This window comes from Glandiceps talaboti, chromosome 15, assembly GCF_964340395.1.
Source record: "Glandiceps talaboti chromosome 15, keGlaTala1.1, whole genome shotgun sequence".
Lineage (NCBI taxonomy): Eukaryota > Metazoa > Hemichordata > Enteropneusta > Spengelidae > Glandiceps > Glandiceps talaboti.
The window spans coordinates 1,071,444-1,090,819 of record NC_135563.1 but is presented as its reverse complement, the minus strand read 5'-3'; the positions used below and the strand labels follow the sequence as shown (position 1 = coordinate 1,090,819).

Genomic DNA, 19,376 nt, shown 5'->3' with positions numbered 1-19,376 from the left:
CAGTGTTAATGCAGGAGGTAACCGGAGTACCCCTGGAAAACCTGCGTTGTTTGGTAGAGTCAAACTGAACGACACTCTTCTTACTAAGTTACAGCATGGTAAATTTAATCGAACCCTGAATGGGGTTCGAACCCCATCCGCAGTGGTAAGAGTGGTAAATGGTTTAACCACTCAGCCACTGACAACCAAATACATATTGGCCAGGCCATTCAATACTATATATGTATTGCTAACAGTATACATATGTATTGGCCAGGCCATTCAATACAATAAATGTATTGCAAGCAGTATACATATGTATTGGCCAGGCCATTCAATACAATAAATGTATTGCTAACAGTATACATATGTATTGGCCAGGCCATTCAATACAATAAATGTATTGCAAACAGTATACATATGTATTGGCCTGGCCATTCAATACAATAAATGTATTGATAACAGTATACATATGTATTGGCCTGGCCATTCAATACAATAAATGTATTGATAACAGTATACATTTGTATTGGCCTGCCATTCAATACAATAAATGTATTGCAAACAGTATACATATGTATTGGCCTGGCCATTCAATATAATAAATGTATTGCTAACAGTATACATATGTATTGGCCTGGCCATTCAATACAATAAATGTATTGCTAACACTAACAGTATACATATGTATTGGCCTGCCATTCAATACAATAAATGTATTGCTAACAGTATACATATGTATTGGCCTGGCCATTCAATACAATAAATGTATTGCAAACAGTATACATATGTATTGGCCTGGCCATTCAATACAATAAATGTATTGCTAACAGTATACATATGTATTGGCCAGGCCATTCAATACAATAAATGTATTGATAACAGTATACATATGTATTGGCCTGGCCATTCAATACAATAAATGTATTGCTAACAGTATACATATGTATTGGCCTGCCATTCAATACAATAAATGTATTGCTAACAGTATACATATGTAATGGCCAGGCCATTCAATACTGTACAATAAATGTATTGCAAGCAGTATACATATGTAATGGCCTGCTATTCAATACAATAAATGTATATCTGTATTGGCCAGGCCATTCAATACAATAAATGTATTGCTAACAGTATACATATGTATTGGCCTGCCATTCAATACAATAAATGTATTGCTAACAGTATACATATGTATTGGCCGGGCCATTCAATACAATAAATGTATTGCAAACAGTATACATATGTATTGGCCTGCCATTCAATACAATAAATGTATTGCAAACAGTATACATATGTATTGGCCTGGCCATTCAATACAATAAATGTATTGCTAACAGTATACATATGTATTGGCCTGGCCATTCAATACAATAAATGTATTGCTAACAGTATACATATGTATTGGCCAGGCCATTCAATACAATAAATGTATTGATAACAGTATACATATGTATTGGCCTGGCCATTCAATACAATAAATGTATTGCTAACAGTATACATATGTATTGGCCTGCCATTCAATACAATAAATGTATTGCTAACAGTATACATATGTAATGGCCTGCTATTCAATACAATAAATGTATTGCAAGCAGTATACATATGTAATGGCCTGCTATTCAATACAATAAATGTATTGCTAACAGTATACATATGTATTGGCCAGGCCATTCAATACAATAAATGTATTGATAACAGTATACATATGTATTGGCCTGCCATTCAATACAATAAATGTATTTCAAACAGTATACATATGTATTGGCCTGGCCATTCAATACAATAAATGTATTGATAACAGTATACATATGTATTGGCCAGGCCATTCAATACAATAAATGTATTGCAAACAGTATACATATGTAATGGCCTGCCATTTAATACAATAAATGTATATCTGTATTGGCCAGGCCATTCAATACTTGAAATAAATGTATAAACAGTATGAATTTTCTTCTAGGCACTACAACGTCTTCATCAGTTGAAAGTTCTTGATCAAAGATTGGTTGTGGAATACGCCAATAAACTACCCAAATATTTGCAGAATACTTCAAAAATTGATGTCAAAAATGAGTAAGTAGTGAATATTTATGTAAGGCCAGAAAAAATAAAAAAGCTACCCATATTTTTTGGCATATCAATTTTTTTTGGTGGGGTTATGGGCAATATATCCTCATGTAGGCTTCACATGTCAGTAAAATGCACACTTTGTTTCAAAATTAAGGGGATCCGGATTTCTTTATACTTTCTGAATAATATGTGTAACAATATACATTTTGAGTCAATTCAAATTACATAATATTAATATCTTTTATAGTGGTTTACTTGGCTCTGATGATGCATACAAGAGTGAATTGAGATTATAAAACTAAGCTGTTGCATATCCAACGTACACTGAAATGAATGAGCAAAAATTTACAACCATGGAACGGGGGCTGAACAGTTTTTGGGCTATCAACATACTGAAAGTCTTAAAATGTTTTGCTCTTTATTTGTGATTTTTTGGAACCAAATTAAACTTCAGAAGTCTGCAAAATATCTTTCAGCTTTGCCACAACAAAATACACTTATAGCCAGGTAATATGTACTGCATAGTATAATTGTCTCAATTCTGGTATTTTAATACCATATTCAAGCATAATTCATCATGTCAGTGGAGAAAGATCGTATCTGCTATGTAATTGTATAGGCAGATACAACCTTACTGTACTGACGCGACGCATCGTAAGACTTTAAATTATACTATGGTTTGATATGTTACAATGTATGCCTCTAAATGGCCTCCTACATTGTCATATTTTCAAAAAAGTTTTCATCTTTGGAGGTGTCTCCTTCCAATCAGTAGCAATCACGGTGATAGCTGTCTTTGTCCCAAATCAAGGTGTAAGGTGGCTGGCTTAGTATTTCTCTGTATAGATTAGAGCTCATTATGAGACATGCATGTGAAATCCACATCCATTGTAAAGTAATCTTGTTTGGACTGTTATTGGAGTTGGTTATCATGTCACTGTTATTTTTATGCATCATTGTACCGTATAATTTGATATCTCCACTGTAGTGCATATGTAGGTGACAGAAGGGGTTGCTAAAATAATTGTTTATCAGGTATTTTGATACATCTTTGTACCATATAATTTTACATCTCCACTGTAGTGTAGGTGACAGAAGGGGTTGCTAAAATAATTGTTTATCACTGTTATTTAATTACATCTTTGTACCATATAATTTTATACCTACACTGTAGTGTAGGTGAGAGAAGGGGTTGCTAAAATAATTCTGGAGTTTCATTTGGCGGGTCTGTAACATTTTTTGAGAGGAGAGGGTCAGACGAGCTACAAAATTTGTTTAACAATAAATTGTGTACATTTCCTAACTGTAGAACTGATGGAAATTGATTGCCACACAGACAAATTGCAAGTGATGAAATCAAAATGAGTGAATAAGTACTATATAAACTCAACTTGACATTATTTAACATTATATATGGCTTGTTTTAACATCCTTGTCCAACATTATAAAAAAAAAATTCGACCTACATGGCAACCCAATATGATTGGTTAGGTTGCCCGTTGAAGAGCTTTTTTAGCTCCGCTGTCAGCGAAAGCTGAAAGCGTAGCTTTAGGTATAGGTGGGTATAGAGGTATAGAGTATAGGTGAATCATTGGTGTCCGTCAACTTTTTTTTATTTTCATCATCTTCTCCAAAAGTGACAGTCAGAATACTTCAATATTTGGTGTGCATGTTCCCTGGGGGAGGCTATTCAGATTTGTCCATGCCAAGTTGATCTGTGCAATTTTCAATTTTTTACGATTTTTTTTCAAAAAATGATATTTTCATCATCTCCTCAAATACTACTTGTCAGATTGTTTTGATATCTGATGTGTTGATGCGCAGAGGGTAGCTTACTCAGATTTGTTAATTTCAAGTCAGCACATCATCTTTTCTATTTTTTATGATTTTTTTTTGTAATTTAACCAAAAAATTAATATGTTAATGAGCATTGTGACCGACGCCATATTGGAAATCAGTCCACGGGACTTTAAGTAAACTGCCACTTTTCAAAAGACACTATTGACGACAAACAAGCAATGTAATATGTGCTATAGTCATAATTCTATGCATTGTGCGCCCAATGACAAGTGTTTGTTCGAAACAGGGTTGTAAACTTCAAATCCAAATTCTGCACCCCTTCTACATAATCAGCCAGTCCGCAATACCCTCATTTGCATACAATCTATCCTCCAGATATAGCGACCGTCACACTTTGAATTGCTGCTCACAGGCCTTATTTTTGGGTATTTTCAACTCGCCGTAACTTTCACTAGAGTCCACCATTTTAGATACTGTAAACGCCTGCACCTCAACTGACATCTCTTCTTTCGTGCCAGCAAAATAAATTTTGGGATTACATTTAGGAATACCGATTTTCCGACGAATTCGGGACGCATACTTGAGGCCCTGAAATTTCAACCCAGTTTTTCGCTCATAGTTTCCTCAATACGGACCGGAAAGTTTACAAATTTCACAAAAAGGTGGATTTTTATGTGTGTTTTAAATAACCATGGCAAGTAAATTTAGTAGGATCATTGTGTAACGGTCCGTTCAAGAATTTTCGGTAGAAACGACTGATTTGACCCGGAAGTTGAAGCTGACCTCGTTTGACCGGGTGATTTTCCACAGCAAGCAGCTAGCTAGCAACGCGGGAGTTCTTGGTACTCACTAAAATCACACTTCAGACCCACTATAAAAGTTTGATGTTTTCAGATAACATGTAACTTGTGATTAATCCTATATTGTTGTACAGTTTGGAGTGACAGTGAACTAGAATGAAGACAATTCGTGTAAGCAAGGCAAGGCATGCCTAGGCCATAGGTGTGCGGGTGAAGTTAAGAGCAGTACGTACAGTGAATCGACCAAACTTTGTTTATTGGCCGACAGTTTACATGTAAACACAGATAACTAGTGTTATCTGTGATGTAAACGACATGAACATGTCTTGCCATTTCCAAAATGCAAATATTTGGCAAGTAAAAATAATTAATTTATAAAAATAATTATAACTTTAATTTGGTTTCAGACTTTGCATTATGTTTTACATGTAAATCCGAAAAGGTTCTCTCTAGTCATGTCAGTGATCATACCGGGACTGCTTTGAGTACGAGCGAGGTAAAGCATGTTGAGGTATTTTGTTGAGAATTATAAATATTGCGAAATGTCAAGTACAAGGTTTAAATACAATAGAATGATGAAAAAAAATTGGCCGAGTCTGCTGACAGGCGCCGGTCACAAGACACTCCATAAATTTAAATATTAGACGATGTTATGTCTACTACAAGTTGAATGTTGTTGACAATTAAGCTTATGGACAGTGTTTTTGGTAAATTTGTGAGAAAATTGAAATTCGAATTGCCTCAAAATTATTTTAGATCCCTAGTTTATTTCATTCATCATTAAAATTTTCCAGGGTTAAAGCTGTAAGACACTGGAATTATTTATAGCCAACCTCAAAAATCCTTTGTGTGTGTGTGTGTGTGTGTGTGTGTGTGTGTGTGTGTGTGTGTGTGTGTGTGTGTGTGTGTGTGTGTGTGTGTGTGTGTGTGTGTGTGTGTGTGTGTGTGTGTGTGTGTGTGTGTGTGTGTGTGTGTGTGTGTGTGTGTGTGTGTGTGTGTGTGTGTAAATGATTGCTATGATATTTGGTGGGTATATTACCTTAGGTGTCTAGTTGGGAAATTGTTCAGATCAAAATGATCTTATCACTGATTGGTCTGAAAGTTGATGGGAATGTTCATGGGGTGTTTTGTTTAAGAATTGTTCATGACACAATGATCCCATCAGTGATATGCAAATTAGGGCTAAAATGTGTCTTTTTGTCAAATGTCTATAATTCCAAAAGTACTAGGTCAATTTGGCTGAAATTTCACAGGGGTGTTTTTGGGGATGTACAGATCAAGTGATATTTATTACATGATAATTCCATAAACAGTATGCAAATTAGGTCTGGTGAAATGTCTGTAGGAATATTTAGGCCATAGCAGTGTACAGAAATTATTGTTTTATTGATCTCATTAAACCATTAGAATTGTTATTGGGTACTTAACATAATGTAACAAGTGTGTGTGAATGGAACTGGAATTAATCTCTCCTTGAGGTTGCTTGGAAACAGTGTCTACCTAACTTTAACACAGCACTACAGGTTGGTTCAAGGTAAAATGCCTGTCTGTCTGTCTTGTAGATGATGCAAATGATTTTGGTATTGAGCTTTGCCTCTCAAACTACTGGAGATGAAATTTGGTTATGATTCTGAAAGTGTTACAGTTAGTCTGCAAATTGTGACTGTGTTGTACTTATATGTAATTGCCCTAGCAACCATGACCACACCCTTAGCAACAGTCTTGATTTTTTTACAACTAAAACAAGAGGCATGGGTAGGCAGTAGAATAAACATTATTCTAAAATATGTAGATGCCCTTAGCAACAAGGCCATGCCCATAGCAACATTATGATGCCAAAATAACACCAGTGATGGGAAGGTAAATGAATGAGTGTTGCAAAATTGTATGTAGATATGCCTAGCAACAAGACCATGCCCATAGTAACATTAAATGATGGTGTATATAGCAGATATAACACCATGGATGGGAATAAATCTTCAAAGAATGTTTGCAAATATGATTAGCAGACCACATAATCATAACGGAAAATTATTGTGTACTGTCAACAGTTGTGCTACAACGCAATTGGTGCTTTTATTGTTTGTACAAAACTAAATACAAGGTGGTCCTCTTTCTCCCTAGGGTGTATTTGTTTGTACACAACTAAGTACAAGGTGGTCCTCTTTCTCCCTAGGGTGTATTTGTTTGTACACAACTAAATACAAGGTGGTCCTCTTTCTCCCTAGGGTGTATTTGTTTGTACACAACTAAATACAAGGTGGTCCTCTTTCTCCCTAGGGTGTATTTGTTTGTACACAACTAAGTACAAGGTGGTCCTCTTTCTCCCTAGGATGTATTTGTTTGTACACAACTAAGTACAAGGTGGTCCTCTTTCTCCCTAGGGTGTATTTGTTTGTACACAACTAAGTACAAGTTGGTCCTCTTTCTCCCTAGGGTGTATTTGTTTGTACACAACTAAGTACAAGTTGGTCCTCTTTCTCCCTAGGGTGTATTTGTTTGTACACAACTAAGTACAAGTTGGTCCTCTTTCTCCCTAAGGGGTATTTTTGTAAGTTAGTGCACGTTTGGAGAAAGGATTTTCAAATCAAGCTCTAAATCTATGCTTGTGGGCTTGTCACATATTTCAAATAATTCATACATTTAATATGGCAATGTGTAGTGTCAATTCACATACATGTATGGTGAGAGTAGTGTGGGGTATATGCCCATTATACAATATTAGTATTTTGAAATTTTAATCTTAGAATTACAGAGAAAGAAAAGGGAAAAGAAAAGAAAGAAACAGTGATGAGTTTATCAGATCATGTGAAGGAACGAAGTCAACAATTCACAGGAATAGCACCCTCATTAAGGTAAGTTTTTCCACATACATTTGTACACATACACATGTATTACCTTGTGTTTTTCCACATACACATGTATTACCTTGTGTTTTTCCACATACACATGTATTACCTTATGTTTTTCCACATACACATACACATGTAATATCATAACTAGGCAAAGCCCATAAGCTCGCACAGGGTACATTCATTTATGACCGGCTGCCTGGGCCAGGGTTGATACACTTGATTTGGGTCATTTTCCAGGGGTATTGACCATCAAAATTTATTTTATTGAATGACAACTAATTCTCTGACATGGACGAGAAGTAAAGCAAGTCAACACTCTATGCAGTTGTTGGTTTCAAAAACCATCATTAATATTGTTCATTTTCAACTTATCATAGACCCTCCACCAATGTACGTTGGTCTTTGGACAATTCAACTCGATGATTTAGGAATGTTACTGTACCAACAAACATAGGAAAGTAGATATTCTTTTTAAAACATGTAAAAAAAAACAATTATCGACAATATAAATATCAAAACCACACTTCCACAACCCGGAAATTAAACTGTGCTATGTCATCAGTGGTCCGTATCGCGTACCGCCGTGCATCAAACTTCCAAATAGTGTAACAATTTCTCCTTGAGGTACAGTGATGCCTCGATACTCGTTACAATGTTACGATAATCGTGCCAACAGGCCTACTGTTACAATATTGCAATGCATGGTTATGTTATGTCGCCTATGATATACGATGATACGGTAGCGCGTGGAGAATGCACGTAGTATATAGAAGGCGCATGTGTAGTCAGTGCGCGCCGCAATGCATCATTGGGAGACCCACCAAATTTTTTCGCATAGTATATACGACGCGCATGCGTACTAGTCATTGAGCCGCTGCGCGAGCTATTACCTTGTGTTTTTCCACATACATATACACATGTATTACCTTGTGTTTTTCCACATACACATACATGTATTACCTTGTTGTGCATTTTGGGTGAAAAAAAATTAAACTCCAAAACTACTTGGCAGATTGGCCTGAAATTTGGTAGGAATATTCTTAGGGGTATGTAGATTGAGAGTTGTTCATGATATTGTGATTCTGTCAGTGATATGCAAATAATATCTATTATTTGGGTGAAATTTAATGGGGTTGCATAGATGAAGAAATATTAAGCATATAATGATCTCATCAGTGATATGCAAATTAGGTGTAAACCTGGGAATTTTTTTCAAAAACTTGTATCTCAAGAGAGTTGTTTGTAGTTATTCTGCAGATTTTCTTCAAAACATTTTAACACAATTGACCCTACCAACCATGACCACACCCTTAGCAACAACCAAGTGGCAGTATATTTTGGTCAAGTAAGAACATCATCTGGTAGGCAAGCAGAGTTAGTGCTAGGATTTTTAAACTAATAGCCACAATCTTCATTTGTGGCAAAAAATGCACATTTTTTTTGCCACAGAGGCATCGTATTAGCCATACAGTCTACATTTGCTATGTGAATGGGCATGGGCTTAGTGTTAACAAATGTTTGGTTGTCGTTGCTTTGAAGTTGTGGAACACACGGCATTGAGTCACAGTTCTCACTTGTAATTATTAGCTAAATCTCTTAGTGCAGTGTGACCTGTAAAATTTGAATACGACCCAACGTATGGAAAACATATAAACAGTTTCATGTGCCCCATGGCCATTTCCTGACGTGGAAAGTACATCTTGGGTACATTTTTAGTTTAGAAACTATGTGCTATTATCATTATCTATCAACATGATTGGTTACTTATTAACAGACTGGTTAGACAGGGTTTGCATCAATATGACAGCCATTACACAAAGCATCTTCCATTCATGGGCTAAGCGATGATCAAATATAGACCACATTGGCCGACGGTCTATGCTGCAAACTTCACTCAGATAAATTCATACCGCCATGTCACCATTTCATTGTCACTAAAACTTCAACTTTCTTTTTGAGCTTCGCTACTAGATCGAATGCATTACGTGAATTTAACGTTTACCACATGCTCTCACTCAGTGGGTGAACATGGTTCACACATAATGTTATAAGGTATCGTACAAGAATAAACGAATCTCTTCAGCAACGTAAAGTTTTATCAAACGTGTCTCTGTCAAGTTGAAAGTTAACACTGTCCTTCATGTCATGGAAGTTGGAACTTAGTTTGTGTACTGCAGTGCTGCATGCTGTGTCCAGTGTACTCTGTACTCCAAGAAGGGCCGGGGCGCATATATTTCCAGAGAGTGATTACCATGGAAAATCGAAAGCCCAGAAAGATAACATTAAATCACTGCGTAGAATATTGTTGCATATAAATGTTATTGTGACATTTTGGAAGTACAAGCTGTGTGTATGTGTATATGATGTGTGGAAGAATGACATGTACAGCGTGCATGTAATTTTAAACATTTGTAATGTATTTCATGTACATTTGAAATTAAATACATGTCATTGTAACAATCGACCAAACTGACTCAGGGGTACTGCAGAACTGACAAACTCTATTCAAGATGTGTATGCAAATTTGGAAAAGACTTGGATTTTGGTGCAATTTTTGGTGAGAACGCGTTCCAGGGAATGCATCATAAAAAAAGTGACCACTGGAATGACCATGGAATGATACGATCGCGAATAGGGCGGGCGAGGCTCCGAAAACTTCCATTGACAACAGGAAATTATTATACAATTGCCACCGTAGCGACATTATCATTTTTCCGCCAATTAGAATTTTATTCGCATTTTGCGAATGTGGCGAGCACTAGCGCTAACTCTGGGTAAGTGAGTAAACATTCAAAAAGTCTATGCAAATATGCCTAGCAACAAGACCACGCCCATAGCAACAGCCAAATAATTACGTACATTACAAGCATAACAACAGAGATTAATAGACAATTGAGTAAACATTTAAAAAATGTATTCAAATATACCTAGCAACAAGACTGCACCATAATTCCAAACTACATTTTACCCACAACGCTCTCTGATTGGTATGCTTAGAATTTCCTTATATTATAACTTCTTCAATAACCCATATTTGTCAACATTTTAAGCATCGTAATTACGTTTAATCAATATGTAACAAAAGCACAATGAGGAATCAAAAATAAAGTCCTAAATTTTGCATAAAATGTGCTAACAAGTAAATGAAACATGTACTGTGAAGAAAACACTTTTCAATGTCAAAGTATCACTAACTTGGGTAGGCAGTGTGTATGATGAGTTTTAGTATGTAAATTTCTTTTGTCATACCTATTCAAATAAATCTATATCTTTGGCAAAGTCATAACAGGTGCATATATTTTGCATGTCTTTCAAGAAAATCTGTTGACAAATTTCTAAAATTGCAACTCCTTCAACAATAAATCATTGATACCAGAACCAATGTAAATATGTATTCAGAAACTCATCTGATGTCCAACAGTACAAATCAGAGAGAGTTGTGGGTAAAATATTGTAAAGTGGAGCAGGTTTTGTAATAAAATATGAAACATTTTAGTTTGGATTGTGTGATATTGCAACGATTTGTTTAAACAAATGTGGAGCACGACAAACACTAAGTGGTATCAGTCTTCTGAGGTACGTGCACTGAAGTCAAAGATCGATGACTGGTTGTACGAATTCATTTTCAGTGCTGTGAATGCGCAAGAAATGAGCGTAAACATCGTGTCCTGTGAGATATAACGACATGAAACAATACAATGTACAAACAAAAATCTTGTATTATTCACCATGATAACAGCATTTTCATCCTTCTATTATTAGCTCACACATTCACCATTATCTCATCCAATTTTATTTAATGGGTAAGGTACCTAAACACATTCAAGTACCCATGGTCGATACTGTAAACAATTGATCCGTTATTGTGGGTTTGCCAGTCTTCCGTGATGAACAAATGAACACATACATGGTTGGGAGGGTGGGGATGGGCGGTGAACTGCAACTATTCTAAAAATAGACATTGTCTAAACAAAAGCACTTTGTGTTTGCCCGCGTGAGGGCGCTAACCAGAGTAAATGCGGTATTTGGACTTTGATAGATACTTGACGTACACCTTCGCCGACATCTTCACCACCTTTTAGGAGGGCTGTATCATTTAAAAAGCTGATGCACAAGAAATGTAAATTCTTTTGTTTTAGTTCATTATAGGAAATAGGAACATGAATGATCTGTCCTATTGCAACGCTTGCTATTTACATGGTCATCGATAAATATGAACTTAACTTGCAACGAAATTCATTCAAATTTTGAAACATTTTTATAGTATTTGTAAAACATGCTTTCAACGGGAAATTGTATTTACCAGTTCTTGTGCTTTTAATGGAATCTCCATATCACAAGTTGTTTCTGTGGTTTTAATATTCACCTGTTTCTGCAAGAACTCGGTCAATTTTAAACAGGCACTGCACAATGATGGTGATGAGCATCATGTCATGAAAAATTCCCAATCTACACCCATAAAAGAACGTCCCTGCCAAATTTCAGACCAATCTGTCTAGTAGTTTTTGAGTTTAAATTTTTTTACCAAAAATCACATTTCTTGACCCAAATCACACACCGGTCGTAAGGTCATTTTGATTTGAACAATTTCCCAACCAGATACCCAAGGTAATATACATGTACTCACCAAATATCATGGCAATCGGTCCATCAGTTTTTGATTTTTAAGTTCTTTACACACACACGCATGCACGCACGCACGCACGCACACACACACACACACATACACACACACACACACACACACACACACACACACACACACACACACACACACATGCAGTCAGCCAGACAGACAGACATTTTCAATGCCTATAGCACTACTGAACATTATCAGTTCAGTTGTGCTAAAAACATTTTGAAGTGGTTTGTGTCCTATCTTCACCAGCATAAGCAAAGAGTTGTAATGAATGGAGAATCATCAGAGTTGGCAGACGTTTTATTGGGAGTCCCACAGATATCTCTTTTAGGAATGTTTGTTATATTGATCAACAATTTTACAGCTGCTTTGAATGATTGTAGCTGCTGTTTGTATGTTGATAGCAAATTTGGGCATGAAATCACAGGACAGTGACATTTTGTGTAATTGATTGTGTTTTGTTGCAACAAGTCCCACAGCACTCCATACAGTGAGGGGTTATTAAAGTACATGAGGTCCCATAGCACTCCATACAGTGAGGGATTTATCAAAGTTAGCCCTAGAACACTCCATACACAGAGGGGATGGGGATATTAAAGTAAGTCCCAGAGCACTCTGTACAGTGAGGGGATGGGGTTATTAAAGTAAATCCCATAGCACTCCATAGAGTGAGGGGATGGGGAAGTAAGTCCCATAGCACTCCGTACAGTGAGGGGATGGGGTTATTAAAGTAAATCCCATTGCACTCCATACAGTGAGGGATGGGATGGGGTTATTAATTTAAAGTAAGTCCCAGAGCACTCCATACAGTGAGGGATGGGATGGGGTTATTAAAGTAAGTCCCAGAGCACTCAGTGAGGGGATGAGAGTTATTAAAGTAAGTCCCATAGCACTCCATACAGTGAGGGGATGGGGTTATTAAAGTAAGTCCCAGAGCACTCCGTACAGTGAGGGGATGGGGTTATTAAAGTAAGTCCCATAGCACTCAGTGAGGGGATGGGAGTTATTAAAATGAGTCCCAGAGCACTCCATACAGTGAGGGCCGGGATGGGGTTATTAAAGTAAGTCCCATAGCACGCCATACAGTGAGGGATAGGATGGGGTTATTAAAGTAAGTCCCATAGCACTCCATACAGTGAGGGGATGGGGGTTATTAAAGTAAGTCCCAGAGCACTCAGTGAGGGGATGGGGGTTACTGAAGTAAATCCCATAGCACTCCATACAGTGAGGGATGGGATGGGGGCTATTAAAGTAAGTCCCAGAGCACTCAGTGAGGGGATGGGGGTTATTAAAGTAAGTCCCAGAGCACTCAGTGAGGGGATGGGGGTTATTAAAGTAAGTCCCAGAGCACTCCGTACAGTGAGGGGATGGGGTTATTAAAGTAAGTCCCATAGCACTCAGTGAGGGGATGGGGGTTATTAAAGTAAGTCCCAGAGCACTCCATACAGTGAGGGGATGGGATGGGGTTATTAAAGTAAGTCCCATAGCACTCCGTACAGTGAGGGATGGGATGGGGTTATTAAAGTAAGTCCCATAGCACTCAGTGAGGGGATGGGGGCTATTAAAGTAAGTCCCAGAGCACTTCGTACAGTGAGGGGATGGGGGTTATTAAAGTGAGTCCCAGAGCACTCAGTGAGGGGATGAAGGTTATTAAAGTAAGTCCCAGAGCACTCCGTAGAGTGAGGGGATGGGGGTTATTAAAGTGAGTCCCAGAGCACTCAGTGAGGGGATGGGGGTTATCAAAGTAAGTCCCAGAGCACTCTGTACAGTGAGGGGATGGGGGTTATTAAAGTAAGTCCCAGAGCACTCAGTGAGGGGATGGGGGTTATTAAAGTAAGTCCCAGAGCACTCCGTACAGTGAGGGGATGGGGGTTATTAAAGTGAGTCCCAGAGCACTCAGTGAGGGGATGAAGGTTATTAAAGTAAGTCCCAGAGCACTCCGTACAGTGAGGGGATGGGGGTTATTAAAGTGAGTCCCAGAGCACTCAGTGAGGGGATGGGGGTTATTAAAGTGAGTCCCATAGCACTCCGTACAGTGAGGGGATGTATAGGGTTATCAAAGTAAGTCCCAGAGCACTCCGTACAGTGAAAGAATGGGGGTTATTAAAGTGAGTCCCAGAGCACTCAGTGTGGGGATGGGGGTTATAAAGTAAGTCCCAGAGCACTCCGTACAGTGAGGGGATGGGGGTTATTAAAGTGAGTCCCAGAGCACTCAGTGAGGGAATGGGGGTTATTAAAGTAAGTCCCAGAGCACTCCGTACAGTGAGGGGATGTATAGGGTTATCAAAGTAAGTCCCAGAGCACTCCGTACAGTGAAAGAATGGGGGTTATTAAAGTGAGTCCCAGAGCACTCAGTGAGGGGATGGGGGTTATTAAAGTAAGTCCCAGAGCACTCCGTACAGTGAAAGAATGGGGGTTATTAAAGTGAGTCCCAGAGCACTCCGTACAGTGAGGGGATGGGGTTATTAAAGTGAGTCCCAGAGCATTCCCTACAGTGAGGGAATGGGGTTATTAAAGTAAGTCCCAGAGCACTCCGTACAGTGAGGGGATGGGGTTATTAAAGTGAGTCCCAGAGCACTCTATACAGTGAGGGAATGGGGTTATTAAAGTGAGTCCCAGAGCACTCCCTACAGTGAGGGGATGGGGTTATTAAAGTAAGTCCCAGAGCACTCCCTACAGTGAGGGGATGGGGTTATTAAAGTAAGTCCCAGAGCACTCTATACAGTGAGGGAATCGGGTTATTAAAGTAAGTCCCAGAGCACTCCGTACAGTGAGGGGATGGGGGTTATTAAAGTGAGTCCCAGAGCACTCAGTGAGGGGATGGGGGTTATTAAAGTGAGTCCCATAGCACTCCGTACAGTGAGGGGATGTATAGGGTTATCAAAGTAAGTCCCAGAGCACTCCGTACAGTGAAAGAATGGGGGTTATTAAAGTGAGTCCCAGAGCACTCAGTGTGGGGATGGGGGTTATAAAGTAAGTCCCAGAGCACTCCGTACAGTGAGGGGATGGGGGTTATTAAAGTGAGTCCCAGAGCACTCAGTGAGGGAATGGGGGTTATTAAAGTAAGTCCCAGAGCACTCCGTACAGTGAGGGGATGTATAGGGTTATCAAAGTAAGTCCCAGAGCACTCCGTACAGTGAAAGAATGGGGGTTATTAAAGTGAGTCCCAGAGCACTCAGTGAGGGGATGGGGGTTATTAAAGTAAGTCCCAGAGCACTCCGTACAGTGAAAGAATGGGGGTTATTAAAGTGAGTCCCAGAGCACTCCGTACAGTGAGGGGATGGGGTTATTAAAGTGAGTCCCAGAGCATTCCCTACAGTGAGGGAATGGGGTTATTAAAGTAAGTCCCAGAGCACTCCGTACAGTGAGGGGATGGGGTTATTAAAGTGAGTCCCAGAGCACTCTATACAGTGAGGGAATGGGGTTATTAAAGTGAGTCCCAGAGCACTCCCTACAGTGAGGGGATGGGGTTATTAAAGTAAGTCCCAGAGCACTCCCTACAGTGAGGGGATGGGGTTATTAAAGTAAGTCCCAGAGCACTCTATACAGTGAGGGAATCGGGTTATTAAAGTGAGTCCCAGAGCACTCCCTACAATGAGGGAATGGGGTTATTAAAGTGGGTCCCAGAGCACTCCCTACAGTGAGGGGATGGGGTTATTAAAGTGAGTCCCATAACACTCCCTACAGTGAGGGGATGGGGTTATTAAAATAAGTCCCATAGCACTCCGTACAGTGAGGGGATGGGATGGAGGCTATTAAAGTAAGTCCCAGAGCACTCAGTGAGGGGATGGGGGCTATTAAAGTAAGTCCCAGAGCTCTCCGTACAGTGAAAGAATGGGGTTATTAAAGTAAGTCCCAGAGCACTCAGTGAGGGGATGGGATGGGGGCTATTAAAGTAAGTCCCAGAGCACTCAGTGAGGGGATGGGGGCTATTAAAGTAAGTCCCAGAGCACTCCGTACAGTGAAAGAATGGGGTTATTAAAGTAAGTCCCAGAGCACTCAGTGAGGGGATGGGATGGGGGCTATTAAAGTAAGTCCCATAGCACTCAGTGAGGGGATGAAGGTTATTAAAGTAAGTCCCAGAGCCCTCCGTACAGTGAGGGGATGGGGGTTATTAAAGTGAGTCCCATAGCACTCAGTGAGGGGATGGGGGCTATTAAAGTAAGTCCCATAGCACTCCACACAGTGAGGGGATGGGATGGGGGCTATTATTATTAAAGTAAGTCCCAGAGCACATTTATGATAAAGGCAAATGCTGATGATGTAAAAGTATCATGATAGCAATTCGTCTTGACTAAATCCAGTTAGCCAGAATTGACATACATGTAAAGAAGCCCACGCATAAATATAACGTCACATTTGAATGTTGCTCATGTTCTGTTGACTTTCTTGGTCTTCTTCTCTTTGCCATTTGTCTTTTCGGCTGTCCCTGTGCCAATCTGAGTCTCGTCTATTGCCTATTGGTGTATCTGTCTTGTGATTTGCCTTTTGTTGTTTTGTAAAGCCGAAATTCAAAAGATCGCTGATTGTTTCTGCTGTTCAGCCGCCATGATGTTATTTGAGCCATTTTTGAGAACATGTGACATTCATCATCTTATGACATATTAATTATTAACCAATCCTGACACTCGCTGCAAATAGACTCAGATTTGTGAGTTTAGTTAGGAAATATGCTCAAAGTAAAGTTAGGTATCACTTACCAGTAGTCCAAGGCATAGATAGGCATGTTTCATGAAGCCAAGCACCCCAGGCCTTGTTCAAAGTATTCTTTCATAAATTTTATGAACTACTCTTGGAAATTATTCATAAATTCCCAAAACTATTGTAAATTTACGAAAAAACAAGCAATAGCAGAAATACATGTAGGACATGTGTCTTCAAAGAAGACTCTTCAGTGAAGACTTGTTGACAAAATAAAAATGCAATGCAGTACTTAGTACTAGTCTATCAAATTACTTAGGAAAATATATTCAATGTTCCCATATTTCTTCTCTCAATGGAGTGATTATTTTTTCTCTTTAATACCAGAATCAGTTATTCAAGTAGTCCTCACCTGAAGTACCACTACCCACCACCATGTAGAGAGACACTAATCAACATTATCCACACACTGTCCAGTGTTCCTAAATTCTATATGCAAGTCTTACATCTGATGAATAAAATGAATCTACCAGCTCCATTTGGTCCAGTCACTGCTGAACCACCACTAACTGTAAGTAATAAAATGAATCTACTAGCTCCATTTGGTCCAGTCACTGCTGAACCACCACTAACTGTAAGTAATAAAATGAATCTACCAGCTCCATTTGGTCTGGTCACTGCTGAACCACCACTTACTGTAAGTAATAAAATGAATCTACCAGCTCCATTTGGTCCAGTCACTGCTGAACCACCACTTACTGTAAGTAATAAAATGAATCTACCAGCTCCATTTGGTCCAGTCACTGCTGAACCACCACTTACTGTAAGTAATAAAATGAATCTACCAGCTCCATTTGGTCCAGTCACTGCTGAACCACCACTAACTGTAAGTAATAAAATGAGTCTACCAGCTCCATTTGGTCCAGTCACTACTGAACCACCACTAACTGTAAGTAATAAAATGAGTCTACCAGCTCCATTTGGTCCAGTCACTGCTGAACCACCACTTATTGTAAGTAATAAAACGAGTCTACCAGCTCCATTTGGTCCAGTCACTGCTGAACCATCACTAACTGTAAGTAATAAAATGAATCTACCAGCTCCATTTGGTCTGGTCACTGCTGAACCATCACTTACTGTAAGTAATAAGACGAGTCTACCAGCTCCATTTGGTCTGGTCACTGCTGAACCACCACTTACTGTAAGTAATAAAATGAATCGACCAGCTCCATTTGGTCTGGTCACTGCTGAACCACCACTTACTGTAAGTAATAATTTATGAATCGACCAGCTCCATTTGGTCTGGTCACTGCTGAACCACCACTAACTGTAAGTAATAAAATGAATCTACCAGCTCCATTTGGTCTGGTCACTGCCGAACCATCACTAACTGTAAGTAATAAAATGAATCGACCAGCTCCATTTGGTCTGGTCACTGCTGAACCACCACTTACTGTAAGTAATAAATGAGTCCACCAGCTCCATTTGGTCTGGTCACTGCTGAACCACCACTTACTGTAAGTAATAAAATGAATCTACCAGCTCCATTTGGTCCAGTCACTGCCGAACCACCACTTACTGTAAGTAATAAAATGAATCTACCAGCTCCATTTGGTCTGGTCACTGCTGAACCACCACTTACTGTAAGTAATACCAGATTTAACTGAATGCCTCCCGTAAGGGAATCACTAATTATGCAAATTACTCATTAAAACTGAAATAAAACTATGCTAACAGGCTTTTTAGCTCCGCTGTCAGCGAAAGCTGAAAGCGTAGCTTTAGGTATAGGTTGTATAGAGTATAGAGAGTAGAGTGAATCATAGGTGTCCGTCAAACTTTTATATTTTCATTATTTTCTCCGAAAGTGACAGTATTCTTAGATATTTGGTGTGCATATTCCCTGGGGAGAGGCTATTCAGATTTGTTCATGCCAAGTTGATCTGTGCCATTTTCAATTTTTTATGATTTTTTTTCATAAAATGTCATTTTCATCATCTCCGTGAAAACTTATTGTCAGATTGCTTTGATATCTGGTGTGTTGATGCGCAGGGGGTAGCTTACTCAGGTTTGTTAATTTCAAGTAAGCACATCTTCATTTTTATTTTTTATGATTTTTTTTTTGTAATTTGAAAAAAAAATGAATATGTTAATGAGCATAATGACCGACGCCATATTGGAAATCAGTCGTCGAGACTTTAAGTAAACTGCCACTTTTCAAAAGACACTATTGACGTCAAACAAGCAATGTAATATGTGCTATAGTCATAATTCTACGCATTGGGCGCCCAAATGCATGAAGTGACAAGCGTTTATTCGGAACAGGGTTGTAAACTCAAATCCAAATTCTGCACCCCTTCTACATAATCAGCCAGTCCGCAACGTCCTTATTTGCATACTCTATCCTGATTCGACCAGAAGCTGAAGCTGACCTCATTTGACCGGGCGATTTTCCACAGCAAGTAACAACACAGGACGTTCTTGGTACTCACTAAAATCTCACTTCAGACCCACTATAAAAATGTGATGTTTTCAGATAACTTGTAACTTGTGATTAATTCTATATTGTCGTGCAATTCGGAGTGACAGTGA

The 19,376-nt window shown here is 38.8% G+C and overlaps 1 protein-coding gene across 1 annotated transcript in view; it reads left to right on the top strand.

Annotated features, from left to right (window-relative positions):
• LOC144446527 (RNA-binding region-containing protein 3-like) overlaps positions 1–19,376 on the top strand; it is a 66,363-nt gene that overhangs the window by 5,445 nt on the left and 41,542 nt on the right. Inside the window, exons 3-5 of the mRNA XM_078136311.1 lie at positions 1,943–2,055; positions 7,400–7,507; positions 17,175–17,358. Coding sequence (XP_077992437.1) covers positions 1,943–2,055; positions 7,400–7,507; positions 17,175–17,358 — 405 coding nt within the window. The remainder of the gene's footprint in view (positions 1–1,942; positions 2,056–7,399; positions 7,508–17,174; positions 17,359–19,376) is intronic.